General features: G+C 49.1%; 2 protein-coding genes across 2 annotated transcripts; one reads left to right on the top strand and one right to left on the bottom strand.

Moving 5' to 3' along the window:
• Positions 1-184: 184 nt before the first annotated feature.
• On the bottom strand, positions 185-3,027 carry ENH_00030870 (chorismate synthase, putative; the record flags this gene model as incomplete). The annotated part of the gene is made up of 3 exons (XM_013584883.1): positions 185-561; positions 1,585-1,654; positions 1,942-3,027. The coding sequence occupies 3 exons, from the start codon at positions 3,025-3,027 to the stop codon at positions 185-187; spliced, it is 1,533 nt and encodes a 510-aa protein (XP_013440337.1).
• Positions 3,028-4,285: 1,258 nt separating this feature from the next.
• On the top strand, positions 4,286-4,825 carry ENH_00030880 (hypothetical protein; the record flags this gene model as incomplete). The annotated part of the gene is made up of 1 exon (XM_013584884.1): positions 4,286-4,825. One exon carries the CDS (start codon positions 4,286-4,288, stop codon positions 4,823-4,825), a length of 540 nt encoding a protein of 179 aa, XP_013440338.1.
• Positions 4,826-10,000: the final 5,175 nt, after the last annotated feature.

A 10,000-nucleotide genomic window follows, 5' to 3' on the forward strand; every position in this document is an offset into this window, starting at 1 on the left:
ATTTATTATTTATTTATTTATTTATTTATTTATTTATTTATTTATTTATTTATTTATTTATTTACCAGTGGTGATTCCCCCCAGGGTGCCTCCTGCGTGGTTAGTTTTGGGTTTTATATTTTTTGCTTTTTTTTGGAGTTTTTTCATTTTCAAAAAAAATTCTTTTTTTTCTTTTTCTTCTTTTTCATTTTCCACTTCGTGGAGTTCGCAGCGAGGCTCGAAGCAGCCCCGAGGCAGCAAAAACGAAACGCTGCTGCTGCTGCTGCTGCTGCTGCTGTTGCTGCTGCTGCTGTTGCTGCTGCTGCTGTTGCTGTGGCTGCTGCTGCTGTTGCTGCTGTTGTGGTTGCTGCAGTTGCTGCTGTTGTGGTTGCTGCTGTTGCTGCTGTTGTGGCTGCTGTTGTTGTTGCTGTCGTTGCTGTTTATGCTGCTGTCGTTGCTGCTGCTGCTGCTGCTGCTGTCGCTGCTGCTGCTGCTGCTGCTGCAGCTGCTGCTGCTGCAGCTCTCGAAGCAGTCGTTGTGCTGCAGCCCTGTGGCTTCTGTTGCTGCAAATCCCTCGCCCATCTGCAAAAATAAAACCAAAAGAATTTAAATAAATAAATAAACTAATTTTAAAAAATGAAATAATAATAGTAATAATAATAATAATAAAATGATGTTGCAATAATAATAATAATAATAATAATAATAATAATAATGATAATAATGAAAAAAGAAAAGTAATTGAAAGAAAACAAACTGAAGAAGCAACTGCGGGCAAACAAAAAAAGAAAAAGTAAAAATAAAAATAAAAGGAAAATAAAAAGAATAATAAATGATAAAAAGGAAATAAAACAAAAGGAATAAATGAAACTAAACCCTAAACCCTAAACCCTAGACAGAAACGAGAAAGAAAATGAAGAAATGAAACGGAGGAACAGCTAAACCCTAAACCCTAAACCCTAAACCCTAGAGCAATTGAGAAGAGCAAGAAGACGGAATGGGCAGAAGGGGGGAATATAAAACAAAATAAATCCTGAAATTAAATTAAAAAGAATTAAATTAAATATTAAATATTAAATTAAGTCAAATTAAATTAAATTAAAATTAATTAAATTAATTAAATTAATTAAATCAAGAAAAAGAAAAATAGTGAAAAATATTCCAAACGCCCTACGAGCCTCTGTGGTAAACGCCGAGGGTTTAGGGTTTAGGGTTTACTTAATTCTTGGTTGGATTTTGTGGTTTAGGGTTTAGGGTTTAGGGTTTAGGGTTAGGGTTTAGGGTTTAGGGTTTACTTCGAAAGCCTTGACTGCAGGAATGGAAAACATCGCATGCGCCAGCAAAGCTGGCAACTTATCAAACACAGGCTCTCCTGCACCAAAACCCTAAACCCTAGACCCTAAACCCTAAACCCTAAACCCTAAACCCTAAACCCTAAACCCTAGGAGGTTTGCAAGTCCCCGTGCCCAGAGCCAGCTCTGTGCTGCAGCCCTGTGCGCGGCTTCTGGGCCGCTCTGCTAAACCCTAAACCCCAAACCCTAAACCCTAAACCCCAAACCCTAAACCCTAAACTCCAAACCCTAAACCCTAAACCCTAAACCCTACCAAGGCCTTGGGGAGGGTTTTGAATGACGCAGGAAACGGCGCCTCCCACAGAATCTCCTGCTGCTTTGACCTGCAGCAAAACAAAAAAAGAAAATTTAAATTAATTTAAATTAATAAATTAACTTAAATTAATTTAAATCGATTTAAATTTATTTAAATTAAGGGTTTAGGGTTTAGGGTTTAGGGTCTAGGGTTCAGCGTCTAGGGTTTAGTGTTCAGGGATTAGGGTTTAGGGTTTAGGGCCGAGGGCCAAGGGTCTACGGGTCAGGCTCTACTGTTCAGAGTCTAGGGTTAGGATCTAGGGTTAGTTTCTAGGGTTTAGGGTTTAGGGTTTAGGGTTTAGGGTTTAGGGTTTACCTCGAGGAGGAGTCGGGCCATTTGGACTGCAGTGGGGACGTGTGGGCATCTGGTGTGTACGTACAGCTGATTCTCCGAATTGGGATTTTCTGTTTTTTCATTTTTAACTTCATTTTCCTTCACTTCCCCTTGCTGCTGCTGCTGCTGCTGCTGCTGCTGCTGCTGCTGCTGCTGCTGCTGCTGCTGGGGCTGCTGCAGCAGCTGGCGGAGGCGCAGCAGCGCAGGTGTACGTACACCGGGGAAGCAGCAGCCGCTGCTGCAGCAAAGGAGGTTTTTTTGCAAGTCGAACAAAACCCTTCCTGCTGCTTCGACAGCAGCAGCAGCAGGAGGCTGCAGCAGCAGCTGCTGCAGCGCAGCAGCAGGAACAGCAACGGGGCCCAAAGAACTCACGAAAGCAGCAACAGAAACCCCACAAACTCTCCGCAACAAAGAAGACTCCACAACTGCTGCTGCTGCTACTCTTGCTGCTGTTTCTCTCGCGCTGCTGCGGCCCCCCCCGCTGCTGCTGCTGACTCCGTACTTCAGCAAGTAAGTCCAGTCCGCATGCCCCGGCCGCGGGATCCCTGCTGCTGCTGCTGCTGCTGCTGCTGCTGCTGCTGCTGCTGCTGCAGCAGGGGGCTCCGCAGCAGCAGGGCCTGCTGCAGCGTTGTCCTCTGCGTCCGCAGCAGCAGCTGGCTGTGCTGCTGCTTCCGCAGCAGCAGCGGCGGCGGCGCCCGGCTCTCCCGCTGCAGCAGCAGCAGCAGCAGCAGCAGCAGCAGGTGCAGCAGCAGCAGCAGCAGCAGCAAAGCCGAGGCTGTCGTAGTCTTGGGGGCGAATGTCTTTGTTGCGAATCAGAAGAGCCACAGGAGACCCCAGAGTGAGCCCGTGCTGCACCCCGCTGAGCACTTCTGCTGCGTCCGGCTCGCTCCTGCTGCTGCTGCAGCAGCCTGCTGCTGCTGCTCCCGGCCGCCGCCGCTGCAGCTGCTGCTGCACGCAGCAAAGACACAGCGGCAGCCCCGCGGGGAGGCCTTCGATGCTGCAGCCAACTGCAGCGCCGTGGGACTCCCCGAAGGTGGACACTCTCAGGAGGGTCCCGAAGGTGGACATTGCGGGGCTCCGGAAGCGACTTCGAAGCCTAAAAACAGATTCTAAACCACTAAAAGTGATTTTAAATCAAAAAATTGGTCTATTTAAACCCAAAAATGCAAAAAAAGCGCGAAAAACTAGGGCGAACGAGCCTTTTTGCAAAATGGAGGAGGGCGGGGGGCGGGGTAAGCAGCCAACGGGAGGCCGCTGGAAGGCCAGAAAAAGCTAAAAGTTATTTTAAAAGAACTTTTAAAGTTTTATTCTGTTTCAAAACGAACTTTTGAATTTTTATTCCGCAAAAATTCCCCGTGGGAAAAGAGAAAATCGGCGGATCGCCAGTAGAACTGGCGAGCAGCCCGGCGGAGGGGCCCCACGGCCGACAAAGGGGGCCCCAGTTGTCCATTTTAGACTTTCAAGTCCGTAAAAAACAATAAAAGTTTAAAACTAAAAGTAAAAATTCTTCAATTTGCTCAAAATTTGCTTTTAAAGGGTTTTCTTGAGACAGCGGGCGTTGCCGTTTCGAAGATCTCTGAGGTGTAGATACACTCCGGAAGATCGGCCGCTGCGCCGGCGCAGCTTTCGAAGTTTCAGTTTCGTTTTTTTGAGGTTTTGCGGAGGAAATAAAACAGATCTTTGTTGGGAAATTAATTTCAATTCAAGTTTTCCGAATTTCCTGAATTTTTCCGGAAACTCGGACGGCCGCCGCAGCGTTCTTTCCAGGATCTCGATTTCCTTGCTCGGAGCCGCGGATCCGGGTGGGAACTTGTGGATTTCGCGGCCTAAATTGATTTTCTTTCTTTTCATTTTCTTTTAACTTCAAAACAAACTTCTTTTCGAAAACTTTCAACAGTTTTTTCCGCAGCTTTCCTTCCTTTCCGCCGCAGGTTACCCCGGTGCACAGCAGCAAGCCCCGAGGCGCTGTCTGCGAGCAGCAGGCAATTCAAGTTCGTTTCGACTCTGTGCCGCTTAATTACTTTCTGCAACAAATCAAATCCAATTCAATTTAAATTCAAAAGAAGTTTTTCCAGTTTTTCTCTTTTTTTCCTCTTTTCTTCCTCGCGAGTTAATTTGTTTTGCAGCCAGCGAGTCACCGCAGCAGCCGCGCCAGCTGTACGTACACCTCACGAAGTTTCTACAAAACTTCGCCAGCTCTGCGCAATGAAGTCAATATTCATATTTATTTAATTGAAATGAAATAAATGGGAATATTTCTGCAAACAAAGGTTCTAGAGGCCCAGGTGTACGTACACCCCAAGTTGAACCGCTCCAACTACCCAAAATGCAGCCACAGGAAGCAGCCTCAGCAGCAGCAGCAGCAGCAGCAGCGGAAGCGCCACCGGCAGCAGCAGCAGCAGCAGCAGCGGAAGCGCCAGCGGCAGCAGCAGCAGCAGCAGCAGCAGCGGAAGCGCCAGCGGCAGCAGCAGCAGCAGCAGCAGCAGCAGCAGCAGTAGATGGAGGTTCGGAAGCCGCAGCAGCAGCTGCAGCAGCAGCAGCAGCAGCAGCGCCAGCAGCAAAAGCGGCATCAGCAGAACCAGCGGCAGCAGCAGCAGCAGCAGAAGGCACACCGGCAGCAGCAGCAGCAGAAGACACAGCAGCAGCAGCAGCAGCAGAAGACACAGCAGCAGCAGCAGCAGCAGCAGCAGCAGCAGAAGCAGAAGAAGACGATGATGAAACTAAAATCTTACTTGAATCCGAAACTAATTTGCATTTAAATAATTTTTCTTCGCATCCAAATAAAGAAAAACTTCAAAGAATTTTGGAAAGAAGAAAAAGAGCTCAACGCAGAATTCAAGAGGCCAAAGATGGAGGCAAACCCTAAACCCTAAACCCTAAACCCTAAACCCTAAACCCTCAAGCAAAACCCTAAGCCTCGCACGAGCCAAAACCCTAAACCCTCAGACGAGCCCAAACCCTAAACCCTCAAACGAAACCCGAAACCCTCGTACAAGCCCAAAACCTAAACCCTCTGACGGAACCTTAAACTTTACACGAGCCCAAACCCTAAACCCTAAACCCTAAACCCTAAACCCTCAAACGAAGCGCTAAACCCTCCTACAAGCCTAAACCCTAAACCCTAAACACTAAACCCTCAAACGAAGCGCTAAACCCTCGTACAAGCCTAAACCCTAAACGTTCAAGCTAAACCCTCAACGCTCAAACGTAAACCCTAAACCCTTGAGCCTCAAGCCTAAACCCTCACGATAAACCCTAAACCCTCGCAGTAAAGCTCTAGCTCTCAGGCTAAAACCTGAACTCTCACGCTACGCCTCAAACCCTAGAGCCTCACACTAAACCCTAAACCCTAAACCCTCAGACTAAACCCTAAGCCCTAAACCCTAAACCCTCAAAACTGGATCCCTGGCTTTAGAATAAACCCTTTTCCTGAATTTATTTCTTAAAACTAGAAACTCTATCAACCCAAGTGGCGTCTGATAGTGCGGACTGCGCCTAGGGTTTAGGGTTTAGGGTTTAGGGTTTAGGGTTTAGGGTTTAGGGTTTAGGGTTTGCGGATCAGGGCCGGCTGTTGCGAGCAGCGCGGAAGCACCGAAGGGCTGCGACGCGGAAGAAGCAGCAGCAGCAGCAGCAGCAGCAGCAGCAGCAGCAGCAATCGAAGCAGAAATAAATATTAGTTTTGAAAAGTTAAATAAAATGAAAAATGAATTTCAAGAAAAGATCGAGGTTTTGAAAACCTCCTTCAAAAACCGCCGGCAGCAGCAGCAGCACGAAGACGAAATGAAGGCCAAAGGCAACTTCCCAAACCCTAAACCCTAAACCCTAAACCCTAAACCCTAAACCGTGGGTACGGGGGTTTAAGGCGCAGCCTACGCCCTGGCTGTTTAGCTTCCGCCGTAGTCCACCCGTAGAAACTAGCGTTTGGAGTTTAGGGTTTAGGGTTTAGGGTTTAGGGTTTAGGGTTTAGGGTTTAGGGTTTAGGGTTTAGGGTTTTTGGTGGTTTTCGAAGGCATCAGCGACCAAAAGGAAGAACTTGCCGATACAGTCGCTCTCATGAATGCAGAATACGAGGCTCTGAGGGTGCAGGCAGACAGTAAACCCTAAACCCTAAACCCTAAACCCTAAACCCTAAACCCTAAACCCTAAACCCTAAACCCTAAACCCTAAACCCTAGGCCTAAGACTCGAAGCTGTAAACTCCAAATTGTTGTTTTATAGCTTTTAACCTACGAAGCAAACTGTCAAGCCAACTCGCAGATTCAAACGCCACGTTTTGATTATTTCAGGGATTAGGGTTTAGGGTTTAGGAGGGTTTAGGGTTTAGGGTTTAGGGTTTAGGGTTTAGGGTTTAGGGTTTAGGTTTGGGGATTTAGGGTTTTCAGCCGTCTGCAGGTGAGCTACTGCGGCTTGAACATGTGATGCTCCAGCAGAGGAAACAAGTACTGGTAAAGAACTCAAACCCTAAACCCTAAACCCTAAACCCTAAACCCTAAACCCTAATGGCTGTTCTTCAAATGTTAAGGGGAGGTTTTTTTGTCACCACAGGACGCATTTAAAGTAGAAATCGACAAGTTGTTTGAAAAAAGGAAAAACATGGCGAGCTCAAACCCCAAACCCTAAACCCTAAACCCTAAACCCTAAACCCTAATTCCTAAACCCTAGGCCGCAGGCCTATTATGCTTCTTTGTAGCCTCGCGCTTTGCAAAACCTAAACCCCAAACCCTCCCCTCTGCCCCCTGAATCCCAATCCCCCCAAGCCTAAACCCCAAACCCTAAACCCTAAACCCTAAACCCTAAACCCTAAACCCTAATTTCAGGAGGAGCACGAGATTCTGGAGCAAAGAGAAGAAAGGAGAAAAGCGGGAAAAGCGCAACTTGAAAAAGAAAGAATAGAAAGTCTGCAAGCAGCTTCCGACATAAAGGCCCAGCAGCGGCAGCACTTGGAGGTACAAACCCTAAACCCTAAACCCTAAACCCTAAACCCTAAACCCTAAACCCTAAACCCTAAACCCTAAACCGCGGAGTTGCGGGCGGAGCTGTTGCCAGATAGGGCCTACGCGTTTGTGGTTTTCCGTTTCTTCCCTTTGCTCTTTGGGGCTCCAAAAGCTGCCTAGGTTTTAGGGTTTAGGGTTTAGGGTTTAGGGTTTGGGGTTTAGGGTTTAGGACGAAGCGCGGTCCCGCGTTTGACCCTCGGGCTTAGCGTGGAGGGTTTAGGGTTTAGGCCCGCGCCGGCAGCCCCGAGCGCGCGCTCGAGGCCCAGGGTTTAGGGTTTAGGGTTTAGGGTTTAGGGTTTAGGGTTTAGGGTTTAGGGGAGGAACTCCCGGGGTTTACAGAGGAGGGTTTCGAGCCGCGTCGCCGCCCCCCCGCACCCACCCCGCGCGCAGCACCCACCCCGTGTGGTTTAGGGTTTAGGGTTTAGGGTTTAGGGTTTAGGGTTTTGCGCGCAGGAGCTGGAGCTGCAGCTGGAGGGTTTGGTGGCTGCGTGTCAGCTGCGGCAGCAAAAGCTGCAGTTCAACGTTTTGCTGCTGCTCGAAAGAAATAAAACAAATTCTTTTCTTCTTTCGAAACAAAAAAACAAATTAAATCTTTCCCGCGAGGGTTTGACTTCCATTGCTGCCAAGTTCCGAACTCTCCGCAAAAAATACCTGTATTACGCAAACCCTAAACCCTAAACCCTAAACCCTAAACCCTAAACCCTAAACCCTGAGCGCTACGGGGTGGGCGCTGCGCGCTGGGTGGGTGGGGGTGGCGGCGACGCGGCTCGAAACCCTCGTCTGTAAACCCAGGGAATTCCTCCCCTAAACCCTAAACCCTAAACCCTAAACCCTAAACCCTAAACCCTAAACCCTAAACCCTAGGCCTGCGGCCTGCTGGCTTGAGATGCAAAACCCCTTTGGCTTTCTCCCAGAATCCAGGCGAGCCGCGCCGCGGGCGCTAGCAGCTAGGGCCTACGGTTTAGCGTTTAGGGTTTAGGGTTTAGGGTTTAGGGTTTAGGGTTTAGGGTTTGGGTTCAGGCTGGAAAACCTGCAGGCCAGCGCGGACTGCCGCAGGCTCTGGGCCCAACACGAGGGTTTACAAAAAGCCTTTTTGGGAAAACAAAAAAACTATTTCAAACTTTACAAAAGACTTTTGGAACACAGCGAAGCCGAAGTCCAAACCCTAAACCCTAAACCCTAAACCCTAAACCCTAAACCCTAAACCCTAAACCCTAAGCGCCGGGCCCTGCGCCGTGGACTGCCCTCACGCACGCCCGCGGCCCACAGGCTTCAGCCTAAACCCTAAACCCTAAACCCTAAACCCTAAACCCTAAACCCTAAGCCCTAAACCCTAAGCCCTAAACCCTAAAGAGTGGTTGCGCGACGCACGCCCCCAGCCTAAACCCCAAGCCCCCGTTCCGCAGCCCCAAGCCGCGCCCGCAAGCCTACCCCTAAACCCTAAACCCTAAACCCTAAAAAAGGGTTTGCGCGCAGATAAGCGAGCTGACGGGAGCCGTGGCTGCGGCGGACGCGGCAATTCACGAAGAGGTTTTGAATTATAAATATTTAATTCCAAAAGAAGAAGTGGAAGAAAGTTCGGAGGTTTTGAAAGAAAGAATGAGCAGCAGCAGCGGGGCGAAGGGCAGCAGCAGCAGGAAGACTTCGGAGAGTTTGCTGCTGCTGCAGCAGCAGCAGCAGCGCAACAGCAGCAGCAGCAGCAGCAACCCAAACACCAGCAGCAGCACTTCCACCGAATTCATCTTTTCCCAAATCAAAGTCAAAAAGGCGCTGCTGCTCATCCGACAAACCTGCGGCTTCCTTCTCGACGCCAACGTCAGGCTTTAGGGTTTAGGGTTTAGGGTTTAGGGTTTAGGGTTTAGGGTTTGGGGTTTGGGGTTTGGGGTTTGGGGTTTGGGGTTTGGGGTTTGGGGTTTGGGGTTTGGGAGTTACGGCTTAGGGTTTACGGTTTGGGGGTTAGGGCATAGGATGCAGCTTTGGGTTTTGGGGTTTAGGGTTAGGGTTAAAATTTTAGGGTTTAGGGTTTAGGGTTTGGGGTTTGGGATGCAGCCACCTGCCTGCACCCCAAACCCTAAACCCTAAACCCTAAACCCTAAACCCTACACCCTACACAACGCTTATTAGGCAGTAGCGCGTAGGCGCTGCACCAGTCTTTGCAGAACGCACCGCACAAACCCTAAACCCCAAACCCTAAACCCTAAACCCTAAACCCTAAACCCTAAACCCTAAACCCTAATTGTGTGTGTCTGCAGCACCGCGACCTTCCTGAATTCCTCACAGAAGAGCAAAAGTGTTTTTTGCAGATTTTGCATTTGTTGGAAATAATTGGAGTGGAAACGAAAAAGGACTTAGTCCTTCTCATTGACCTTTTCTACAAAGGTCCAAACCCTAAACCCTAAACCCTAAACCCTAAACCCTAAACCCTAAACCCTAAACCCTGCACGGGCTCTCTCCGCAGCCGGAAAACGAGGACTTGCGGCAGCAGCCCCGCTGGCCCGCCGCCAGCTTTCAAGGGTTTAGGGTCCAGAACCCTGCGCCTAGGGTTTAGGGTCTAGGGTTTAGGGTTTAGGGTTTAGGGTTTAGGGTTTAGGGTTTGGGTGGCCAGGGCAAGACGCCGACGACGACTCGCTCTACACGGAAGCGGATGACGTTTTAAAACTGTTGGAAGAATTTCAAGAAGCAAAAGCAGCAATTGATTTCGAACTTGCTGCAGAACAAAGCAACAAACGAAAGGCAAACCCTAAACCCTAAACCCTAAACCCTAAACCCTAAACCCTAAACCCCAAGCGCTAGGCGCTAAAGGCTGGCAGAGAGCCAAGCCCTCTCAGAAGCAGCCTAGGGTTTACAGCAGCAGCTGCGGCGGTGCAGCGAGCCGGCGCAGGCTGCACCCTAGGGTTTAGGGTTTAGGGTTTAGGGTTTAGGGTTTAGGGTTTGCAGGGCAAAGAAGAGTCGCAGCAAGAAACTTTCAAACGACTCAAGCAAGAAGTGCAAAGAAGGTTTGCAGCTTTTCCAAACCCTTTGCCGCCTTCCAGGCAGAAGGTTTGGGAG

The sequence above is a fragment of the Eimeria necatrix genome, genomic scaffold (genome assembly GCF_000499385.1).
Source record: "Eimeria necatrix Houghton genomic scaffold, Enh_scaff225, whole genome shotgun sequence".
NCBI classification, from domain to species: domain Eukaryota; phylum Apicomplexa; class Conoidasida; order Eucoccidiorida; family Eimeriidae; genus Eimeria; species Eimeria necatrix.